The sequence below is a fragment of the Rhipicephalus microplus genome, chromosome 6 (genome assembly GCF_043290135.1).
Source record: "Rhipicephalus microplus isolate Deutch F79 chromosome 6, USDA_Rmic, whole genome shotgun sequence".
Taxonomy (NCBI): Eukaryota; Metazoa; Arthropoda; class Arachnida; order Ixodida; family Ixodidae; genus Rhipicephalus; species Rhipicephalus microplus.
In genome coordinates, this window is record NC_134705.1 from 186,396,554 (window position 1) to 186,422,173 (window position 25,620).

Here is a 25,620-nt window from a genome sequence, read left to right on the forward strand (position 1 = left end):
TAACACGATCAAGGGGATTTTTCAGCGTCGTTCTGTTTTGTTGCCCGCAGCGACGCGCAGGGAAGACTTCCGTAGGCATAGGGCATCACTCGAAGGTAGACAGACCACCGTGCGTGCGCGTCGCACTACCAGCCCGGCGACGCTTCCTGGCTGCACGTGCCGAAGCAGGCGTCCGTGTCGAAGTGTGTATCCTGCTCTGGGGGCACGGGCAGCTCAGACGGCCGGCTGGGCAGCGGCTCGCTCCAGAAGAACGAGTGCAGCAGCGCCTGTGTATGATTCGAGAGACGACAAAACGACATGACTATATATGTCGTGGTGACGGTAGAAACATGTTTTTTTTGTTACCAGAATAGTCATATAATTCACTAGACCACGTGTGGATAAGGTGCGTAGCCAAGGGTTGGAGGAGGAGAGGCAAGCCCTCTTTCCCCTTGAAATTCGGATGGAGGGGGTCTTTAACTGAGAAAAAAAAACGAACACCAAACAACTATGTTATCAGGAAGAAAAAACGCGAATAGCCCCAAAACAAGTGACAGTTAAGCGACTGCAAAATTATGCGAAACTCAAGGAAAACAGCGAGCCCAGATATGCTACACTACAAGTAGAATTGGCAGCTCCTCTAACACACGGAGACGTATAAACTTGCCATATGGTTTCCAACACCTCATCGCTTCAACCTCTCTAGACACTATAGCCACGTCGTTGCTGTGACGTCATCATAGGCGTTCGCAAAGGAGGGTGGCCGATTCCGCGTTCCGCAACTACTACGCAGCAAGGCAGGCAGGCGCATTCTATCTGTGACGTCACAGCGATCGCAGCGTCGCTCCGTCCAGTGGAGCCCCTCGAGCACATTGATTGATTTGATTGATATGTGGGGTTTAACGTCCCAAAACCACCATTTGATTATGAGAGACGCCGTAGTGGATCGAGGGCTCCGGAAATTTCGACCACCTGGGGTTCTTTAACGTGCACCCAAATCTGAGCACACGGGCCTACAACATTTCCGCCTCCATCGGAAATGCAGCCGCCGCAGCCGGGATTCGATCCCGCTACCTGCGGGTCAGCAGCCGAGTACCTTAGCCACTAGACCACCGTGGCGGGTCACCCTCGAGCACAATATAGTGACTTAGGAGGGGGTGCGTAAAGTCTGCCTCATACTTTGACTTGATTCGGTGAAGCAGCGTAGCAAAAAACTAACGCTCCTCCCCCCCCCCCCCCCCCCACCCACCCCTGAAGGGACGCCCAGCGCACGTCTGTAGGGATTTCTTCATGATGCACCCTTTTGGCATATGTTTGACGCGTGCGCTTAAGTAGACGCTATGCTTGTGTTTTAACCGTACACAGTTCTTACAGAAGTCATGTGACCCTTGCCTATTACGGATGGGTTTGAATGCCGCTGTAATAGCCATTGTGTTTTGGGTCTTCAACAGCTGAACGAACAGCATTGTATACGATAGATACATATGCATCAATATGGTCGGGATGGTGCATACGATGTTTCATGGCCTTATTAATTCACGTCGTCATATAGATAGATAGATAGATAGATAGATAGATAGATAGATAGATAGATAGATAGATAGATAGATAGATAGATAGATGGATAGATAGATAGATAGATAGATAGATAGATAGATAGATAGATAGATAGATAGATAGATAGATAGATAGATAGATAGATAGATAGATAGATAGATAGATAGATAGATAGATAGATAGATAGATAGATAGATAGATAGATAGATAGATAGATAGATAACCTTATTCTGGTCCGGAAGAATCTTCACCCCATTTTATAGTGGCAAGACTGCGGGCCGCTCCCACGTTGGGACAGGGAGGCCAAGCCTCACCGCCGCATATACAAAACAAAAACAAGAAACCGTCGGTTTAACAGCCCGAAATGGCGGCACCCAGATGTCTTGCGGAAAGCATAGTCTATACTTCACGACCGAGCGTTAAAAAATGCTTTTCCTATATAGGTATAACGAGCGCTTGTCGATCAATCTGATGATTCGTCTATTGCGGCATCCCCGCGGGCTGTATACTTCCAGGGGATGCATGTAGCCATGATGCAACTGCACGCACTGAATGTATATACACAACCGCTTTCACGTGGGATTCACCTTTTTCGATAAACAGGCTATAGCGTATACTCGTTCGACACTCACGACCAGAGCTTCACGTCACGTCAGCACCTGCGCGTCATCCGTCAACGCTTAATGCCATTTTTTTTTCCCCTTCGAATACCGGGACGTGTACACGACATACAAACGGCAGCAGATCACCGCAGGAACGCTGCAGCTGCCCGCCAGAGGCGAAGAGGGTCTTACATTCCATTAATTGTAGCTTGGCCCAAAATTAACAAAAAGTCTGTCGAATGGCGGCAGTTACAAACTAGGACATATCCGAACCCCGCACTATCGCACATCGTATATCCTGATATATACAAAACGGACAGGTGCAAGCGTTGCGACTCCAGAGCCACTCTGGAGCATATGTTATGGGAATGTAGAGGGATTAGTACTCGTAACAAGTATGCGGCCTCTGCTGACAGCCTTCGCGCGCGCTGGGAAGCCGCAATGCTCAGTTCCGTCCTCGAAGACCAAATGTGGGCCGTCCAGCGGGCCGAGGAAGCCGCCAGGATTCAAGGACCCCTGGCCGTAACCTATAGGCGGGGCCAATCGCCCACCCCATCTACTCGCCGGACTCTGAATAAAGTTCTTTCCTCCTCCTTGGGTGCAGCCCACCATAGGCCATGGTGGGTTGCACTGCCGAGCTTATTTAACACATGTCGAGCTTATTTAACTGATATAGATATACGTAAATTATATAGAGTACAAATTTGAAAAAGGCAGTGGCGTTTCCACCTCACAATGACACATATGGCCTGCGCGAATGCGATCATTTTGGTTTATGACGTCAGGGTAAGCGTATACTGACGTAACAAACCGCACGGTCATTCTGACGTCACACGCCAGTGAGACAACACCGCAGAGTGAAGGCCTCTCCTGCTTTCTAGCTGTATCCGATCGTCCGCGAGCAATTCGAACAGCGCGAAATACGCGGTCACATGAAAAACACCATGCAGGCGCTGAACTTCAGCGCTATAGTCGGGTGTACGTTTCTTGTGTGTCACATTTACATTATATTTAGTGATAATAAGATCCCGTATACTTTTTGGCATTATTGTCTATTATTTATACGTCATTATTATTTTGGAAATACCAAGCCCTAAACATTTCCGCTTCTTTCCTTCATTCATAGGGAGGGTCTTGTTCTGGCAGACATGATGCTTTCAGGGTCCGCTTCTTTCCTTCATTCATAGGGAGGGTCTTGTTCTGGCAGACAAGATGCTTTCAGGAAGATCATTGGTCAGCTGCCAGCTCGTAATAATATCACGTGCTACGTTACGCCAACAGGCAGAAAAACAGTGAACCACACTTCCCGTCACGGCCACTCGCGGCGCTCCTACACGTTTAAATGCACATATACATACCCCATAAAGTGGGCGAGGGGATGGCCGCCGCGGTAACGCAGCTGTTAGAGCATCGGGCGCGTCATTCGAAGGTCGCTGGTGCGGTCCCTGCCCGCGGACAGATATATTTCCGTCCACTTCTCTTTCGTCACGCTTACATTACATATATCACTAATAACATCACTTTCCTTGACGTTATTGTCCGTTAGTTGTCAGTAATGTTCAGGCGTATTTATTTAATAATACTGTCAACCCTCGCTTGAGGGTCATAACAGGGAGGGAGTACAATATGAGTACAAACAGAACACCTAAAAAAAACCACTAAGCAATAAACACAGGAAAACAGAATGGGCAGTACTTCAACCGTTACCAAAATAAGCATCAATTTCTCTGTCAAAAGTTTGCACATCGGTACTATTAATAACATGTTGGGGTAAAGAATTCCATTGTTCTATAGCATCCGGGAAAAATGACCACCGAAAGATTTAGTCATTTATTTACATATTTTGCTGGTTTATTAGTTTGTGAGGTGTGTAGTACGTAGTTATTTATTGTAACCAGTCAGATGGCTAGTTTTACGTACATGTGGGCATTATGTAGCTGCCCAGTTGGTTCTACTTACACAGTTGGTTAATTAGCAAAGGGGAACGCATCACCTTTGAACACGTCATCCTCCGTTCCGGGTCGTAGCACACGAATGCCCTGACCAGGTCCCTCGCGTGCTTGCTGACGTCAGGCAGGAGAGTCCGCCAGGGGACGCCAGCGCTCTCCGAGAAACTGATCTTGTGGTAGTCGGGCAGCTCTCGCACGCCCTGATTGAAGAGGTCACGTGGTTAGATTACGTGTCGACGCACACGCCTATAGAGACGTGTTTCTAGATTGTGGAAGACTACGTGTATCAGTGAATCGTCACGCGAGTGATGTCCACCAGTTTGTATTTCGCGCCTACCCACTGTATTGAATTAATCATTATGTCTAATAGCTAGAAATCTACTCAATTAGAACTGTCAGGTTACCAAGAAAGATAGTATAGGCCTGGGATCCGGCGACTTGTTTGGGATTCACATTATAAACAGCGCAGATAACCGAAACACGAAAAAAAAAAACAAAAAAAAATACAGGACAGCGCCCATTCCTTTAGGTCTTCCTTTTAGGTTGCTCGCTCTGTTTACTAAGAGCAAAGAAATAATTCTATTTCAAAAATCAGTAGGCATTATTGATAAACCATCGTTTGCGAAACGAAAAAATGCAGAATTCAAACTAACCAAGCAGTATGGGAAATCAGATATGCGAAAATTATCTTTCTAGTATCATATGGAAAACAAAAATATCGTTCTGGCACTCGTAGTGCTCTGTATGTTTTCTTACTTGTGTGATCGTCTCGCGCTGTTTAATATCGCATAAAAGCTACGAACCAACTAGCTAGCTCACCAGGATGCCTTACCCAGGAAATTCAAATTATCTTTACCAGAAGTAGATACGATAAACTTTTTTTATTTAAAAGCGTACGTACAATTAAGGGACACGGGCTTGAGACGTATACAGCTAAATAAAGCTTTCATTTTTGTTTGCTTGTTCAATCCTTGCAGACTTGTGTCCCACTCGTTTTACGGATCTTATGGGTGGTCACTGCCGTATATATATAAAGCGCGTGAAAATTCGTGAATACGCACCGGCCAAACCTGTTCATCCGGAGTTCCAAGAGCCTTGATTACTAAACACAGTTGTTCGATGTCGCTTTCACCCTACCAAAAGAAATAAAGAAAACAAAGACGGGGTTGAGGTGCATGGTATGTATAACGTTTGGCAACAGCAAGATCATCGGGGCGCAAATTTACAAAGCTTTATTACGTAGGTGCTTCTCGTAACCACCCATCGGCTTTTTGCCAGACATCGGGATCGGCGGAGGTTCCCTCTTGCGAACTATTTAGCGTAAGTATACTTTTTTGTGATTATAGGCTCAGATTTGTACTTATCAGCAATGAAAGGCCATTTAAAGGGGTCCTGCAACACTTTCCCTAAATAGCCATGAAATGAATTTAGTAAAGGAGCTTATTGCTTCGCAGTTCGACCTCTGGAAATAGGTGCTGAGCCGTGCTCGCGCGACGGGAGGCAGAAAATGGCGTACTTTTTTATCTCTTCCTCATTGATCAACCTCTCTCTTTCCGAAAAAAAAAAATTAGAATCCGTCCAGTACGAGCACCCAAGTATCGTTTGGTGGTGGGCAGGAGCAGTCGCTCATCGCGTCGACTCCATGTTTTCTGGATGTTTCACGGCGGAAATCACCATATACAGCGTATTTGTCGTTACGAATCGACGCCACAAGTCATCGCAACCATCCTGACGAAAAATCAGGTGGGAGGACTTGCATTTGACCATTTTATGTTCGTTTTTGTGTTCGCTGCGCCGGAAGAAGAGCCACCTGCATAGCGTTCGCCGTAGACACCGCCGTCACCGCTGCGACGCAGCTAGCGTCGCGAGGAACCACGAAGAACGTGGCACCGTCTTTTCTTCGCGGTGTGCCGACAAGACGCCGGGTGAAGACTTCGAGGGCTCGGCGCCCTACAGGTACGAGGTTCCGTTATCAAAGATTTGGCTAGTACGCGACCACTACGGTGGTTGGTAGCCATCGCCACGAGCCTTATGCTCGTCCAAGTGCGTTAAACCACATGAGTGATACTGCAGGACACAATGAAAAGCCTGGAGGCTTACAGGTGCGTCCAAGCATCATAAAGCCGGCACGTTTGCAAATTCACAACCGCGAAATGGCTCAAGCGAGCACAGCAGCATTGGAAGACGATGAAGCTGAGAGCAAGAAGCCTCGCTTAGAAGAGAATCCTCTCGACGATAAAACGCCAACTTATCACCTAAGTGATGAAGAAGACATGGGCGAAGATGAAGCATTTACGTTGGTTACTTATAAAAAGAAACGAGCAGAGGGTATCCCAGTCGTCTTTCGTCCAACAGCTGAAGGTGCTAGCTTCTGGAAAGTGAACCCCAATCGAGTGTCAGCTGAAGTAGTTTCCGCTGCTAAAGAAAAAGTGCAGTCATTCAGAACGACCAGAGATGGAAGCTTTAGTGTCAGCGTTGCTTCCTTAAGTTCAGCTAAGCGACTTCTGATGCTTTCAAATGTAGGTGGCCTGGAAGTTAAGCCTTTCATCCCAGAGTCTGTGGGAATTGAGGCTGGCCCGCTGCCTTTGCGCGGGCTTTCCCGCCTTTCTGCCATTCTCATGTCCCGACATGTCTCCCCTCCTTTGCCGTCAGCCGCGCTGGGAAGGGCGGAGTGACGTTTAACTCCCTCACCCGGTAGCGGATGTTGACTGTGGCGCCGCGCGGGGAGCCTCCCGAGAGGTTTTCGCGCGCTGCGTCGGGAGCGGTGAGTACAGTCCGGGACTTCAAACGGTGAGCTACGCATTCTTTTCCGTCCGTCGAGTCCCGTCGCTCGGGGCTCGTCGGACTTCGCTGACGGCGCCTCGCGCCCGATGCGAACGCTCACCTTTTGTTGCCCCGCTGCGTACTCACGGCCGAAGGGCAGTACGGTGTCCTAGTGCGTGGCCTAGCTACGCCGACCCGTCTCCCTTCGAAGCCAACGCGAGCGCCTTTGCCCTCGCTCGAGCAACCGGGCCCCTTTGTCCCGGTGTCTCCGTGGATCACCTTTACCGCGGAGACGTGCTCGTGGCACCCCTGTGTAGTACTTTGTGCCCGTGGCGTGGATAAGCCTACTTGCTTTCCCGCCGCGCCTATTTGCAACGGGCTGTACTGCGTTTGGTGTTGCCACAATAAAGTGTTGCGACTTGAGCAGTATCGTGTTTCCCGCCACGGCGACGGTTAACGCGTGCCCTGCGGCTCGCTAAGACCGAACCCACGCTGGTGGCCGTACTCCTTCGGGATACGTGTACACCACAAGTCATACACTCGGAACGTTGGGAAAGTAAAACATGTTCCTCTGCAGTATTCAGACGAACAACTTCTAGAGTACTTGAGAGATGCAGGGGTTATATCGGCGCGACGGCAAATAAAATACTACCGCCAGGAAGATGGAGGAGTAACGACGCGTCCACTTCACTCAGTGATCCTGACTTTTCGAGATGACCGCCCGATTCCAGGAAGAATCTACTTAGGATTCACCAGTCACCCAGTGGAAGAATATCTTGGTCCAGCACTTCGGTGCTATAACTGCCAGCGATTCGGACACATGGCGAAAAGTTGCCGTAACACACGCCGGTGTAAGATCTGCTCAGAAGAACACCATCATAAGGAGTGCAAGTCTGTTCTTCAGCCTAAGTGTGCAAACTGTGCAGGTAATCACGCTGCCTCATATTCAGGCTGCCCGCAAAGTAAAGCTGCTACAAAAATGCGTCAGCATGAGCTCATCCATGGAAGAAAACCGCGCCCCAATGAACCATCTCCAAACCTTGAGATTGTTCATCCTGTACGTGATCCACCTCAGCGGCCACCGCAACAACAGCCGACAAGCACGCCAAGAGAACCGCCAAGAGAGACGCCAAGAGCACACTCGAGAGACCACTCACGAGAAGCACCTTCAAGTAACCCAACCTACGCGTCAAAGCTACGAACGCCCACGGGTCCTCTGCCGGAAAGTAGCAAAACCGACAGTGCCAGTGTTCGCCCCAAAACGCCACGTCATTCTCAACAGGCCTCAGAAAATCAACCATTCAATGGAGACCGTGCCTCTGCATCAGTCATGCAATTGATTCTGCCAATGCTTTTTGCAGCACTTAAGGCAATCCTGTCTGCTTTACCGGAAGCAAACAACCTGCCAGAAGTAAAAGCCCTGCTGCCTCTGGAAGCACTACTGTGTCAACAGTCCGGGTCAAACCTGCGACAAGTAGCATATGAATAAGCGCTACAAAAATGTCTCCATATACCAGTGGAATGCCAATGGTCTTCGAAGGAAGTGTGCTGACTTCCGTAAACTCCTTCTGCAGTATAACTTTCCAATACTTTGCATCCAAGAGGCAAGAATGAATGATGATTTCCGCCTCTCCAACTACGTGATATATAAGTCATCTCGTCGAAGTGGTCCTAGCAGAGTACATTTGTGCGTCAGAAAGGACCTACCTTCTCATCAAGTTAACTCAAGTGATTCGGACTTCCCGGAATTCGTCGCTTGCAAAGTATCCTTTGGTGAGCAGTGCTTTACAGTGATCAATTTTTACTTACAACCTTCAAGCCGCATTTCGGTGGAAGAGCTAACAAATATCTTCAACATTTCTAATTCATATACGTTTATATGCGGAGACTTTAATGCGCACAACATAATCTGGGGTAGTGATCGATGTGATGCACGTGGGAACATTGTTGAGTGTTCCGCAGACAAATGCAATTTGACAATTTTAAATGACGGCTCCCCAACTTTTCTCCGAGGGCATAATTACTCTAGTTGCATCGATGTAACCTTGTGTTCCCAAGATCTAGTGAATGGTGTGGTATGGACGACGGATGTAGAAACACGTGGAAGTGACCATTTTCCCATTCTAATAAGTCACACCTACTTGCGAAAAGACGACACCAGACGCTACAGCAAATTGACGAACTGGAAAGCTTTTCGGCACCACATAACAAACCAAAATGGTGAACTCACGACAGTTGAAAGGTTTACTGAATTTCTGCAAGATAATGCGAATAAATGTACAAAGAAAGTCCCGATTCCAAAAAACTATGCTGCAGTCGATGGAGAGTATGAACATCTAAGAGCCATCAGACGACGTTCAGAAAGGGCATATCGACGCAGCGGAAGTTTAGAAGCATACAAAAATGCACAGAAAATCCACAGTGTATAGCGCAGACGGCTAGAAAATTTAGGTAAACGACGCTGGCGTGATTTCTGTGGCACGCTCTCTCCCCACACACCTGTTCCAAGAATTTGGCTTGTAATTCGAGCACTTAGTGGCCCTGTATCACAGAGCTTCCCATTTCGTGCTCTTGCTGTAGCTTTGGACAAACCGGAAGCTGTGGTAGCAGATGAATTTTGTCAACTTATCAGTAGGCCCACCGCATCACAATGTGCCTTATTTGATAATTCTGTTGCATTAGCCAGCCAGAAAATTAATGCTTGCTTTTGGGCCGAGCATCCTCAACTAGACCCTGTATTTACGTTAAGGGAACTGCATTGTGCTATAGCATCATGTCGTCAAAAATCGGCCTCTGGACCGGACGGCATTACGTACAATATGCTAAAGAACCTTGGGCCCACAGGCACAACTATTCTCTTAGATATTTACAATAATCTATGGACGCAAGAAATTGTACCCGAGTCTTGGAAGTCTGCTCGCATCATTCCGATCTTAAAACCGGCTAAGACACCCTTGAACCTTGAATCCTTCCGTCCAATCAGTCTGACAAGCTGTTTATGTAAGGTAATGGAAAAAATGATTGATGCGCGACTTCAATGGTGGTGCAACAGAACTGGTGTATTCTCCAACTACTTGACAGGATTTAGGAAACAGAGATGCACAATGGATGCAATACTGGACCTAGTAACGTATGTGGAGCATGAACGCGCCTGTGGTAGTTTGACGGTCGCAGTGTTCTTGGACATCAAAAGGGCATTTGACACAGTCAGTCACACTCATGTTCTGCTGAGTATGTTGGAACACGGACTGTCCGGCAGGTCTTTGCGGTGGGTATCCAAATTTTTATCAGGTCATAAAATATTCATTCAGACAAGCGAAGGAAAAAGTGCAGAACACGACGTCAGACAGGGAGTGCCACAAGGAAGCGTACCCAGCCCTTTTCTTTTCAACTGTGTTATGGCTGATTTAGCTAAAAGACTGCCTTCCAGGTTGAAATACTCCTTATATGCAGATGATGTGTGCATTTGGGCATCTGGCACGGACATACGGTTAATTCAGATTGCATTGCAAGACGGAATAAATATTGTCAACAACTTTTTAAAAGAAAGAGGAATGATTCTATCGCACGCAAAGACAGCTGTATTGCCCTTCACCTGTAAGAAGTTAAAGAACTTCAATCTCAATTTAGAAGAAGAACCACTAATGATTGTGACACAGCATCGATTTCTCGGAGTAATACTTGATAGGCAGCTATCATGGGCACCTCACATAAAGAAACTCGAAAACGAGGTGAATACACTAGTGAATATACTCCGCAGAATTGCTGGCACATCATGGGGCGGATCTGTATCATCCATGCTCGCTGTTCACAATGCTTTAATACGACAAAAAGTTGCATATTCTGCAGCAGTGTTACACGGCCTTTCCCGCACTTCAGAGGAGCGACTTCAAAGACTATTAGCTAGGGGACTGCGCGTCTGCATAGGTGTTCCACGAGCGACTTCCAGCAGCCTTGTCATAGCAGAGACTCGACAACCACCCTTTCCAGTCATGAGAACAATTGAAACATGCCGCCATTTTTTTCGCTTACAGACGCAACACAGGGACCACCCATTGGCGCTGGAGATTTTACTAAGAGATAAAAGCAATGCTCATAACGAAGTCCAGAGTAATGTACATATATTACCCAGCCATGAATTTTGGAACTCTGAAATGGACTATCCTCCATGGGTGCTTGTTATACCAAGCATTGAATTCTCAGTGAATGGCATTATTAGAGAGAAAGACATGTTCATCCAAGCTGCTCAACAACTAGCGCTTTATCAGATACACATGCGGTATCCAGGGTACATACATATTTACACAGATGGCTCAAGTACTACAACGTCTTCAACATCGGCATTTATCATACCACAGCTCAATATTCAGGAATCGTTTAAATTATGCCGCACGACGTCATCTACAACATCTGAGCTCTTCGCTATTCTGTATGCTCTAAAGTTTATAAACTCGGTAGCAGACGCTAGAAAATGGGTACTTTTCAGTGACTCACAGGCCGCATTAAGATCACTCTCCAGTACAAACAGGACAGTAATAAGTGATAGTATGACATACGAAACGCTGAAGGAGCTCACTAAAGCAAAGAAGGCGCAACATGAGATCGAATTCCAGTGGATACCTGGCCACTGCAACATTCCTGGAAACACAGCTGCCGATGAAGCAGCACGACAAGCACATCGTAAAGACGTTACTGTTTCTTTACCGATTTCGAAAAATGAATTGCGTAGTATTATAAAGAATACAACTTTCAGAATGAGCAAAACTGCTTGGTTTGACCAAAGTACAAAGAGCTGCGATTTATATCACATCGATCCATTTATTGAATTCAAAATTTCGCTGGCATTAGATAGAAGGATGGAAACTCTAATTCACCGATTGAGGCTAGGCACCGCATACACAAAACATTTTTTGCACAGAATCGGCAGAGCTGAAACTCCCGAATGCGATTGTGGATTTATAGATGAAGACGTATGTCACCTTCTCATAGACTGTCCACATCATGACACGCCAAGACGCCGTCTTAAAAGCGAACTGTTCGCATTGGACCACAGACCATTTAGCATGAAAAAACTTCTGGGCCCGTGGCCAACTGGAGTTTTACAGTCCCACGCTTTAAGAGCATTAACACGTTTTTTACAAGACAGCGGGATTGCTGATAAGTATTAACAAAGAACAAACTTTCATTTGTAACACATGTACTTATTATATACAGTATCATGTGACACCCATCACGTGTGTGTTGTGAAATGAATGACGTGTCGACTATTATGTACATACGAGCGAATGCATCTTTATAAGGACCAGACGTGTGCTTTGTTATTTTGTTGTTGTGTTTTGTGTTTGTTGTTTGTGTTTTGTGGTTTCCAGAGACTTCTTACAATGACTTTCAAACATTTACTTACCATTGTGATATGTACGTATAAGTGTGTCTTTACATATCTGTGCCTGAGTTTTCTATTTTCCATGCACTGCTTTGTATGTTTTTGCTTCAAGATACGTGTTCAAGTTTCAATTAACGGCTAAGGAGTAGCCGGCGCCATAATGGTGCGCCAACATCTCCTTATATATCATATCAATAAAAAAAAAAATCGTTTGGTGGTGGTGGTTAGAAAGAGGAAGAAGGCACCTAGTACTACGGCGCAGTGCCTGCAGAAAGCCTGCGCGTGGTTTGTTGACGCTGCATCACGCCCTCTCCCTATAGAGAGAGGAGGCGAGTGGCTACTCGAAGCTGCGCTCTCTCTCTCTCTCTATATATGGGAGAGGGCTCGGCGCCGCGTCAGGAAGACACGTGCCGGCGCGCTGCAACGGGTTTTTGCCGCACCGCCTGCAACTGCTTTCTTCTCTCTTCTCTCGTCCCGACGAAAGCGCTGGAAGCTAAGCAAGGTCGAACGGACCCAATATGTCACGCACGCCTCGTGACTTCAAGAACTTTTTTCTCAATTTTTTTCTTTCTTCAAACGCACAGCTTTTCAGTGCGATCGCGTGCATGCGCGCACGGACGTTCAAGTCGTGGCCTCCCGATGCGGCCCGAATAACTCCCGAGCGCGCCCTGTTCAAATAAGCCAATCACTTGATACTTTGGCTTGTGACGCAATGACTTGTGAATGTTTAGCATCATTTGTCGAGAGAAGAGAAAGCGATTTTTAGCTGCCTTTTATTTTATTTTTTGTAAATTCCAGGCCTCTTATATTTGAGTGAATGTACAAACTTTGTTTTAAACCAGCGGATTGAGGCGTGGGCCTAAGCCGCACCAGGGGCGGCGGAGAGACCCTGTGTCTCAGCCGCCTCCCGTGCTCGCTGGATGGCCCATATTTGATCTGCCCCATCTGAGCTGATCAGCGCGGATATCCACTGCGCCCCAAGCAGTTCTGGTGAGACTGCACTGGCGTCCTGTATCTGTGCGCATTCCCGTAAAATATGCTCTAGGGTGGCGTGTCTCATGCTACATATAATATTCGGATGGCGCGTTTTCGGGAACCCCGACTACCGCTCGGAAGTGTTTTCTGACCATGCTCAAAAAGTCTTGCAGCATCTATTTAACTTATTTGTGGGTTTGACGTCCCAAAACCACCATATGATTATGAGAGAGGCCGTAGTGGAGGGCTCCGGAAATTTCGACCACCTGGGGTTCTTTAACACGCACCCAAATCTGAGCACACTCGCCTACAACATTTCCGCCTCCATCGGAAATGCAGCCGCCGCAGCCGGTATTTGCAGCATCTATTTAATGAATTATTAAACTATTAAATAATAATTAATAAACCGCCACATGTGACCCTCTGCCGACAGAGATGCTTCTAGATTTGTGTTCACCAACATTAGGTTTCATTCTTATGTTTCTATCCGAAATGAAAAAAAAAAATGGCATATTCCACGTACCCTGGGAATCGACGTTATGCGAAGCATGCGGCGAAAAGGTGACCATGTTGTTGTTTTTTTTTTGTGTGTAGCGACACGTCATGAAAGGACGCTAAACTTATGTACAAAATTTACACGCACAGACATACGTTGAAGAGTTGCAGATGTTTATATAACCAGTTCTTCGCGCTTACGCAACGATGCCAACCGGAGCATGAATATTAGCAACACCAGAAGCGATGAGCTGACATTAAGCGCTGGCGCTCGCAAGGATCGTAACCCTGGACCACGCCCTACTGCCCTGGACACTGCTCCATAAATCAACTCCAGCCCACGGCGTCCATGGTACAATTTACATGAACCCGACGTGACGGCTGTAACGTAGGAGACCACACTTAATGTTTGTAAAATAGGATAGCCAGCGCTGCCACCAGAACTGACGCTTCACGAACGTTAGGGTCTATTTGAAAAGTAGTTCCGAGACCTGGCGTGGATCTGTGGTATAGAATGCTTTATTGCCACGCAGAATACTTGGATTCGATTCCTTCGGGGATACTGACAATACTTCTTGGCACTCGTCGGGTCAATTCTGCCGATGTCAGGTTTTTCATTTCATTTCATTTTATTACACTGTCAGCCCTATTTGGGCTATAACAGGGGTGGAAAAAAACCAATATACATACAGAAAAATGGGTACTCCCTATACAACTTCTATTATACATAAGAATGAATGACAAGAAATAGCCAAAGCACTCTGCTCTTGAGGACATAGAATAAGCAAAATATAAACTAATGCTTTTTCTTAATGCTCACGCGTTAAATTTCCCCGTGTTTGTTCTCATAGTTCCTGGATAGATACTAAGTGTCAATCGCCTGTGGTTCATACCACGCATACCAGTGGCAAAAACCCACCCGCTAGTACGTGTCACTGTGTGGCGGCAAGTGTTTCACTACGTAGGCGGCGGGATTGTGACATTATTCATAACTTGACCAGCGCGTCATATCCTTCAAACCATCTTACCCTCCCATACTTGTTTTTCTTCACGCCAAATTAAGGGGGTGATCACGAGAGCACCCACACGTGAGCGGATAGATAGATATATAGATAGATAGATAGATAGATAGATAGATAGATAGATAGATAGATAGATAGATAGATAGATAGATAGATAGATAGATAGATAGATAGATAGATAGATAGATAGATAGATGGACGGACGGACGGACGGACGGACGGACAGACAGACAGACAGACACATAGATAGATAGATAGATAGATAGATAGATAGATAGATAGATAGATAGATAGATAGATAGATAGATAGATAGATAGATAGACAGACGGACGGACGGACGGACGGACGGACGGACGGACAGACAGACAGACAGACAGACAGACAGACAGACAGACAGACAGACAGACAGACAGACAGACAGATAGATAGATAAATAGATAGATAGATAGATAGATAGATAGATAGATAGATAGATAGATAGATAGATAGATAGATAGATAGATAGATAGATAGATAGATAGATAGATAGATAGATAGATAGATTGCTTGTAGTATGTAAAGAAATGCTTCGCATTTAAAAGAAAAAAGCGCATTACACGTACGTATATCATGGGTATCGATGTTGTACGAAGCACGCCGAGGGAGGTGAATTGTGATGTAATTTTTTTTTAGCGACACGTTACGAGGTGATGCTACATGTATACGTACAAATGTTGTACAGTCACGTAGTTTTTACATTTTTAAGTATGCACGCGATATAAAGGTATGTGACGTAAATGTTGGGGCAGCTCTTTGATTGTCGTCAGCTTTTGGGTGAGAAGAAATGAGTAGTAAAACAAGTAAAATGTATTCGATTATTGCACACTACAAAGTAATTCTATAATACTTACACGAAACAGAGGCGAGCCGTTCAGCATCTCAGCAAACACGCATCCCAGAGCCCTGCGAATAGAACTGGATTTAATTGACTAATTCACCCATTCGTTCGTTCGTTCACTCAGTTACGTAACGTTCGACACGTCACTTCATTCGAACAGCGTGAAATGATCCTCGCGATGTTCGGCACCGCCCAGACGTCCGAAGCGCACAAACCGATCGCCTTTAGCCCCGCGACTGAGAAAATACTTCCGGTCATTGAACTGTTCAATGATCTCCGAGGCCGGGCTCACGCGCATGCCGTCACGCTCACGACGTCTGCCTGGAGTGTGCGCCCACTCGTTACAATGCGTGAATGCGCAGACGGCTTTGATTCGTTGTAGTGAACAACCAATCGCTCATTCTCTCGCCCGAAAAAGCCAAATGGCCGTTTTGCACATTATTAATAATAACAGTGTAGTGGAGCATACGCACTAACGCGCATGCGCCTTCCAAAGAGAACGAAAAACCCCGTGCTCTGATCGCACGAGAACCTCATTGCACGAGATTGCACGAGAATAATAATAATAATAATAATCACCCTAATTACTATCATGAGGGACGCCTAAACATTTTCGCCACCGGAGCCCATTTAAGCGAGCTTGTGCGCACGTATCTTTGAGGAGGGCTTGCAATGTTGCATCCTAAAGGAATGTGGAAATTTGAGGGCAAATTTTTCTTTTTGTTATAGACACAATATTAATGAGACAATCAAGTCAAGGTAAATACGTAGGGAATCAGAAGTAACTGAATAAAAGAGGACGACTTGCAGCGGGAAGGAATCGAACCCGAGACCTTCGGATAACGCGTCCGATGCTCCTGCAGCGACGGTCATTCCTCCGTCCACTTGGTGCGTTCAGACCTGGGAGTGTTAGCACGCCGCTATTATTGCCATGATGGCTAGTGTGGAACTTATATATATAGTTGACCAATAATCCCGTGCATACTACCTGAATGCACCAAGACTGCCAGAAGGAGAAGACCCTCGCTATGAATGAAGGGAACTTAGTGAAATTCACTTCCGTTTTTTTTTTTGTTAGACCCGATATTAATGGGACCCAACAGACAGTGATGCCAAGGAAAGTATAGGGGATGTTGTTAGTAATAATTGCAATGCAAATGCGAATAAACAGCAGTTTACGAAAAAAATAATTGCCTATAGGCAAGACATCTTGTCATCCACTTTTCTTTCTACGCATTTGCATTTCAATTACTGCTAATAGATCGACTTAGATGAGTGCAAGCTTTCTAATACTTCCGAGCAATAATCGGCGCAGCTGCCCAGCTCTGACCCAGAGGTGCAACATGCACTTCTGGGTCACGTCAGGCCGGCGGCGGCAGCCAGTGGAGCCCTGGACTTGGGGACCCACCCGTCGGGCTCATGACCCCTGTTCTAATCCGTCGTGAATAAAGTTTCCTTCCTTCCTTCCTTCCTTCCTTCCTTCCTTCCTTCCTTCCTTCCTTCCTTCCTTCCTTCCTTCCTTCCTTCCTTCCTTCCTTCCTTCCTTCCTTCCTCCCTCCCTCCCTCCCTTCCTTCCTTCCTTCCTTCCTCCCTCCCTCCCTCCCTTCCTTCCTTCCTTCCTTCCTTCCTTCCTTCCTTCTTTCCTTCCTTCCTTCCTTCCTTCCTTCCTTCCTTCCTTCCTTCCTTCCTTCTTTCTTTCCTTCCTTCCTTCCTTCCTTCCTTAGTGTCGCCATTCTTTGTATACGCCTTCTCTTGCGTTGTGTTCCCTCCAATGATACAGTGTGATGTCCGCGCTCGTGGGGACATCTGGTGGTGGCACCCTCTCTCGGTGAGAGGAATGACAGCCACCAATAATTGAGTGGGCAATATATGAAAAAAGTCATATATCTTGAAAGAAGCTAGGTTATCGAAAACGACTCCGGGATATATGCAACAGAGACCCACTGGTACATTTCGGTAAATATGCCGCATCGCACTACAAGGCGTGCGGCTTCCCAATACTATTGAACACCGCACTACAGTCTAGCCACTGTAACCGCACATAGAAGCGCACGGGTCAGACTGTTCGAATAACGCTATGTTATACAGAACCGGAAGTCGTTTTTGATAACTAGCTTTCTTTTTCGTGAGATATGATTTTTTTTTTCGTGTATTTCCAATTCAGTTACGGCAGGCCACCACTGTGGCCGACGAGAGATGGCGCTACGTGCAGATGTTCCCAAATCCTGGTCGCAGTTTGAGGGCGCTTGGGAGCCTTTGCACAAGGCAGCATTCACATAAATTTTTTGGGGTAACATACTCGTACATAATGAACAAAGAATATTTAGAGTGGTTTAGAAACGAACCATATAATAGAATACTGGTGAACATAAGACATATCTACACTTTATGCATGCGCATACGTAAACGGCAAGATACTTAAGCGTACTACTAAAATAATACGAGGGATAATTATATGTATATATAAACATGCTCGCCGTCAACAGGTCTGTATCGATACATATATTTATGGCACAAGAACTTGAAAATATATTACTCTATGTAATGGTAGAAACCGTAATGTCGTGAGCTATGCAGCCTTAATTTTGCTTTGTTTTTTTTCTCCTGTTATACGTACAGAAAATAAATCAAATCTCAAATCAAAATGTGTAGTGATAAGAACAGATAGTTCTGTTTAGCGCAAAAAGCGACATCACGCGAGTGGGCAGCTATTTCATTTCCTCTCTCTTCTCTTTCCTCCCGTTTAGCTCTCTCAAAAGGGGAGAGGGGGGTGAAGCCAGACGCAAACCTGCGCGCCCTGAGTTCAACTCGGCGGCGGAGACGAAATATTGATTTTTACGGTGAACGCGCCGCGCAACGACCCCTTCTCAAACTGCACTTCGATTCCTGGAGAAACACGATTTTTTTCTTTTTAAATCAAGAACGCTTTTTTTTTGATAAGCAAGAGTGAAAAGAGGGAGAATAGACCCTCCTCCTCCTCACCAGAGATCGATGCCGGGTCCGTAGCGCTGCGCCCCGTAAAGCAGCTCCGGAGCCCGGTACCACCTGCGCGGTTTAGAAGAAACACCCTCGGAAATTTCACACTCCTAACGGTGTAAGTGCTACGTTACACCCCTGCAAATGTACACTCTAAAAAAAGAGCGAGCAAAAAAGGGTGTCTTTTTGTCCCACAACAATAATCGTCATCTATATTGCGTTCCATCCTTGCGCTATCGCCCCGCGCCAGGTACATTCCGGTCACGATCGACATGCCCATTATCAGGGTTACATTGCATTCTCGATAGGAAAGTGGCCAGCGCCGAGTTTTCATGAAAGGAAGCGCACGCAAGCCTGATGAAGATTATTGTTGTGGGACAAAAAGACATCCGTTTTACTCGATATTTTTTAGAGTGTACATATAGGCTGCATTACACCCTTAAGGGGAGTTTTACCGTGTCTGTTACGAATAACACCTTTACTCTCCTGAAACATTTACACTCCTGGTGTTTTTAGTGCAGCGTGGTACACCACTGTGCATGTATAGTACACAGGCCACCTTATACGTACCTAAAGGGGGTTTTGCGTTGTCTGCACAAATCAAACCACATATATATCGTGGATGCTTCTAATCCTTAGTGATATAGAGAGCACCCGTATCACACAAAAAAAAAGGAAAAAAAAAGAATGACCCACCCCTTTTTTTTATATATATCAGTTCGTACAAACAACCGGTAAGTGACCATGGTGCTCGCGCTGTTGTCCCGAAGCTCACGGGATATAATCCCGGCCGCACTTTTCAGTGGTGGCGAAATTACATGCGGCCCGCGCACTTTTAGCTTCAGGTGCGCGTTAGAGAACACCAAATGGTCGAAATTTCCGCAGACGTCCCCTACGGCATTGTAATTTTAGGACGTAAAACTCCCAACAACTATATACATGTAGAGCATATTTGTTCGCGCGCATGTTTGGATATCGCTGCGCGCATGTAAGCATCTACAAAGTGCAAGGAAAATACGGCGGGGAAGTGGTAGTGCAGGTTCCTACCACTAGGCTGCGCCATTGACGCATGCGCTTGTTGTGAGTGCATTTCAATAGGATCGAAAGGTGGGCTAGTTGGCAATTCATGATGGTTCAGCGAACTGGGAGCGCTCGTGCTGTGCGCCTCCTCTTTGCTTTGTGTCTGTGTTTACCCCCGCGCTCCCAGTTCGCTGGACCATCGCGAGTGCATTTGACACAGCCTCTGGTATCGCTTCAGCCCTGTGCACGTTTTTCTTTTCCAATAGGAGAGGCACACCTCTGTTCGAAACAAGTGAGTGTAGCTACGCAGTCACCATAGGAATGAACATGGAAGAGAGCACAAAAAGGGGAAGGGGGGTGCAAGTCAGCCCCATACCACGGCTGATGCACACTCGCAAGCCAGCGGGCGCCTCTATAAAGTGGCTGTGCCCATACATTGACATAATAAGAAGGGAGGGGCGCTGCGAATGTTCGCCCTCCCCCCCCCCCCCCCTTCGCCTGAAGGGAAACCCTGCGCACGCCGATGACAGTGACGTCATTGAAACGAGCGAATGCAACTGGCTGGACCAAGAGGCAGTGATTGAGGTGGCGCTGCGTACCTCGTCGCCACGCCGGAGCTGTGCTCCCGGTCCCTCGAATCCAGACAGGCGAGGCCGAAGTCGGCCAGCTTCAAGATGCCTTCACTGTTCACCAGCACGTTAGTGGGCTTCAGGTCCTGCAGATTGTGTCGTTCAGTTAGTCAATCAGTAAATCAATCAATCAGTCAATCAATCCCACGCTACGTAGATTGATAAGCATACGCCATTTGAGCCGTGACACCTCTAGATTTTTTTTCACGTTTATAATATTGCTTACACGGCAGGTGAAGGGCAAAACACAGTCTACGCGTAAAGACAAGAAAAACCAGTTAAAGAGAGGCAGACAGTTAACAGGGGAAGAAAAAAAATAGTGTAAGGCATCTTTGAGTGGAGATATATCTTCATGTGCCTGCGACGTCGCCCTATATGCAAGGGATCTTGTCACCAAAGCCACGCGTACCCTGTGCAGGATGCCCATGCTGTGGCAGTGTTCCAGGCCGCACAGCAGCATCCGCATGCAGCACTTGACGTGCGCCTCACCCAGAGGTCGCTCCGGGTTGTGGATGAGCGTGGAGAGGTTGCAGCACAGCAGCTCGAACACCAGCAGGACGCCGCTGCTGCTGGCGACCACCTCGAGTAGCCTGACCACCTGCACGGTGGTTGCGGCAGTAGACTAATGTGTTCTAGAACACTTTAGTCTACTAGAACACACATTATTCTTGAACACTATAAGTAGACGGCATGATCGTATAGGTGAGCAAGTCAGTTCGAGCCACGTCAAGTCTGCCCCATACTTTTACCGAGTCGGGTCAGAGAGAGTCCCGTAATTATCATTGTTTAAAGGGTTATGGCCGCGCATGCATTTTGGCGACAATGGCTGCCAAAGAAGCCTTACGTTGGATTCCAGAACTGTTTCATTTCTAGTATTAGTAAGTTACATGCCGACGTTGAAGACTAAGCTAGTTAGTATATCATTACTGTGGATTAGCGCAACTAATCAACAGGACACAAACAGAATGTACATCACAACAGCAGTGCGCTAGCAGTTTTTTTTAAATAGCAAATGCATAACTTATAAGCCGTAACCACACGTATACGCATTACAGTGCTTGGCACGGGCTCTTCCAACGCGCGCCCTTTCCCCACAGAGGGAGAGAGGCGTGAGGCTACGCGTAGTTTTTAGATGCGAAGCGTCTTATGGTCGAGCTCAATGCGGTGTGAGGCGTGACCACCCTTTAACTGCGCAAGCGCGCCCCTCCCCCTCTCCTATACTCACCCTCTCTCGCATCGCAACGCCGACGCAGGCAGCATCTGCTAGCGAATTTCTTGACTAAAAAAAAAAAAAATCGGCAGATCCCACGTACCTCGATAATCGACGTTATGCGAAGCATGAAATGGAAGTGGACCATGTTGTAATTTTTTTTAAACTAAAAGATAGGTGATGAAATGGCGCAAAATATGTGTATGCAGATGTTTATATAACCATGCAGTTCGCACTTGCGCAGTGATTCAAACAGGAGCATTATTACTGGCAACACCAGAACTAATAAACACATATGAAGCGCTGGTGCTCGCGAGGATGGTAGCCCTGGATCACGGAGCAAGAATGCCCTGGACACTGCTCCATAAATCAACTCCAGCGCACGGCGCCCAGCTACAATTTACGTGAACACGACATGGCGGCTGCAACATATAGGAGACCATACGTAATGTTTATAAAATTGGATAGCCAGCGCGGCCACCCCAATTGACGCTTCACGAACATTAGGGTCTACTTGAAAAGTAGTTCCGAGACCTGGCGTGGCTCTGTGGTAGAATACTTCACTGCCCCACAGAATGCTTGGATTCGATGCCTACTGGGACCCTGACATTAATTCTTTGCGTTCGTGGTTCAACGCTGTCAGGTTTTGATTATCGCTTATGCGTTCAATTTTCCTCTGTGTGTTCTCGTCGTTCCTGGATTGATACCAAGGTTGATGAATATTAAGTGCCAATCGCCTGTGGCAAATACCGGCATACCAGTGGCACATAACCGCATTTGGGTCTGTGTCCCTGTGTCTGTGTGGCGTGAAGTGTTTTACGACGGGATTGTGACATTATTCACGTCTTGACCAGCGTGTCATATGGTCAAACCATCTTACTCTTCCATACAAATTATGGTTCACGCCAAATTAATAGGGTAATCATGAGAGCACGCACACGTAAGCGGCGATAGATAGATAGATAGATAGATAGATAGATAGATAGATAGATAGATAGATAGATAGATAGACGCGAAAAGTGCTTAGAGTACTCAAAGAAATGCTTCTCATTTGTGTGTTTAGAAAAAGTGTGTAACGATTTCGAGTACTAGTTACTCTACTATGGGAGAGCTTAAAGCCGTCCCGTGGCTACGCTAAGAAGAACCGATTACGTGACCTCTGTCTCACTTTTGCACAGCATTTAAACTTCAACACCGACTGCTTGTGCTGCACAACCGTTCACTGGCCACACCGTATACTGTATATAGCTACTTGATCTTGATCTCTAAGGTATAGTGCCGGTGGGAGATTTCTCCTGTGCGGTTTTGAGCCATAAAAACTAGCACTGTGCGCGTTAACTGAAAGCGGACTGCGGGTCTCTGTGTGCAATCCGAGTCTCCTAGTCCCTCATTGGCCATTATGAGCGATTGGCATGTTCCAATAGGAAACACCGATCCATCAGTGCGTGCTTTGCGCCTCCCCAGGTTTCTTTCCTGCGCGATGCCGTGATGTGCGCTAGCGCCCGTTGCTTCGCACCTACACATGGTTCCTTTTAGATGGATGATTGATTGATATGTGGTGTTTAACGTCCCAAAACCACCATATGATTATGAGAGACGCCGTAGTGGAAGGCTCCGGAAATTCCGACCACCTGGGGTTCTTTAACCCGCACCCAAATCTGAGCACACGGGCTTACAACATTTCCGCCTCCATCGGAAATGCAGCCGCCGCAGCCGGGATTCGAACCCGCGCCCTGCGGGTCAGCAGCCGTGTACCTTATCCACTAGACCACCGAGGCGGGGCCCCTTTAGAGGGAAATGATGCAACTTTTTTTTCAAGTAGCCATGAAATGGATGCACTTGAGGAGTTTACTGCCTAACGAATTCACCACCGCGAAAGTTTTTATGCAGCAATCCATCCAGTATATACGGCCAAAGTTACAACGATTTGTCGAACACTGCAGTTGCATTTTCTTCTTATTTCGTCCCGACGAAATGGCTGGAAACCGTAAGCAGGGAGGTATACCAAACTTCACCTCGTGAAAATGGGACTAAGCATAACGCGGCTTACAGCTGTATTTCACTTTTCAGGAAACCGGCCGATGTTATAGAATAGGGTGGCGTACATGATGTTAATTTACTCGTGCCGCAAAGGTGAACTTAAACTTTTGTCGATTCAACCATATGGTCATTTTGCTTCGGACAGCGTAGTATATTCGGTACACGAATGAACAGTGCTTACGTTTTCGTGCTCCAGGTGTTGTATGGCCTTAATTTCCCTGTAAAAAAATTAAATTAAGAGTGCATTGAAACCCGTGAACTGTCCCTCGTTTGAGGGCGGGATGTGTGAATCGTATACCTGGGAAACGATTTAAACTCCAACTAAAAGTTAAGAAACCCGACGTTTCGGAACTTGACTTGGTTCTTTCCTCAGGGGAAAATGGCCCAATTTGATACTACGTAGCAGCGGCGTCTTCAAAGCACTCGCGGGATGGTTAAATGACCCCCCCCCCCCCCCTCTTTCTCGTTTTGCCGTGGAGCGCAGTGTGTTTACACTGGGAGAAGGGTTCCGAGAGAGTGGTTGATGTTTTGGGCCGTTCGCTGTATATGCCACGACTCGAGTCCAGATAGTTACTACTCGAGTCGTGGCATATACAGCGAACGGTCCAAAACATCAACCGCTCTCTCGGAAGCTTTCCTCCAGTGTATACACATGGTTGTGTAAAACATAGTTGGCGCAAACTTGAGACAAACCGAAACAAGAGACTCAGAAAAGCGCACACTCGCAACTGACTTTTATTAAACCGAAACTGATGTACCGAAATTTTCACGCATGCGTGCAACCACACGAAAAACCCAAACAACAATAATCAGAACCTATCAGATAAAGAAGCCAATTCATTATCATGCAATGACAGGGACGGAACACTGATACATTGTTCACCAAATTGCCTAATGTACATCGCCTCTGTCAATTCACGTGCCACTTTGATTGATTGATTGATATGTGGGGTTTAACGTCCCAAAACCACTATATGATTATGAGAGACGCCGTAGTGGAGGGCTCCGGAAATTTCGACCACCTGAGTCACGTGCCACTTTGCCTTTGCTTTTAAGCAAGATTCTCGTGCAGTTCAGTGGCGGTTCACACGAGCACTCTTATACAATGATACGGCAAATGCGAACCCGTGCCGCTTCTCATTGACAGCGCATGTTCCCTCACTGCAGGTGTACATTGGCCCGACTGGCCAATGTACACCTAGCCACAACTGAGCAGGATCAAGTAGACAACACCTACCAAACAATTCAAAAACGTTCTTTCGTGCTCCTTTACGCAATCAGCACTTGGTGCGCCACACGAACGAGCACAAATACGCGAGGGGCCGAGAACCTGAAAACGAGAGGTGACAACGTTCTTCAACGAATGAGCCGCTCTGCGTACATACGGTATGACTACAGGGTGCTTATTCTGTGCTTCTTCCTTTGTGCCTGAATCGCTGGTGGCGTCATGTCGAAATTTGTATACACTGTCAAAACGAGAGAGAAAGAGGGGGGGGGGGGTCATTAACCGCCCCGCGAATGCTTTGAAGACGCCGCTGCTACGTAGTCCCAGTTTCCCCCCGAGGAAGGAACCAAGTCGGTTTCGAAACGTCGGGTTTCTTCAAGACTTTTGGTTGGAGTTTAAATCGTTTACCAGTTTTCATACCTAACCAGACAGGCATCTGTAGAATGTTGACATTCAAGTAAATCGTACCTCAATGTCGCGCATGGCAGGCTGTTGTCGGCAGTTCCCCTGTGGGGAATTTTCTTCACCGCCACTACCCTGCCCGTCAAAGAGCAGCGAGCCTTCATGACCACTCCGTGCGCTCCTTCGCCTATCCATCCAAGCGTCTTGTAGTTCTCCATAACTCATTCTTTCAGCGCGGCTGCGTCGCATTCGCAGAGCGCGCGTTTGTTGTGTACGCGGCCGAGGTTGCTATGGTGCTCAGGAGCGGGCAGTTTGTTTTGAACTGGGCTCGATCTACTGTTTCAGCGAGACGTTCAGAAGTGGTGGGCACTGTTGTCTGGCCAAACTAATCGAAATAACCCAGTGCTCCTTCTGACTGCGCCAAGCAGTCGGAGCCCACAAAACGCGCGCGCCTCTCGCACGTAGCTAGTAGATCGCATCACGGAGAAACAAATTTCCCGCCTTCACCGCTAACG

At 46.9% G+C, this 25,620-nt stretch overlaps 1 protein-coding gene across 1 annotated transcript; it reads right to left on the reverse strand.

Annotated features, from left to right (window-relative positions):
- On the reverse strand, window positions 1-25,464 carry LOC119168254 (cyclin-dependent kinase 20). Its single transcript, XM_037419659.2, has 9 exons — window positions 25,172-25,464; window positions 23,660-23,696; window positions 20,638-20,826; window positions 20,199-20,314; window positions 18,586-18,648; window positions 15,617-15,668; window positions 5,149-5,220; window positions 4,132-4,287; window positions 1-266 (listed from the first exon to the last, which is right to left on the reverse strand). The coding sequence occupies exons 1-9, from the start codon at window positions 25,321-25,323 to the stop codon at window positions 126-128; spliced, it is 978 nt and encodes a 325-aa protein (XP_037275556.2). The 5' UTR covers window positions 25,324-25,464; the 3' UTR covers window positions 1-125.
- Window positions 25,465-25,620: the final 156 nt, after the last annotated feature.

Excerpts from the sequence above, each read along its gene's own strand:
- LOC119168254 (XM_037419659.2), bottom strand. The coding sequence starts at position 25,323 with ATGGAGAACTACAAGACGCTTGGATGGATAGGCGAAGGAGCGCACGGA. Across the intron at positions 23,697-25,171 it reads CTGCCATGCGCGACATTGAG|GGAAATTAAGGCCATACAAC; the intron begins GTACGATTTACT and ends ATTTTTTTACAG. Across the intron at positions 267-4,131 it reads GGAGGATGACGTGTTCAAAG|GCGCTGCTGCACTCGTTCTT; the intron begins GTGATGCGTTCC and ends AATCATACACAG.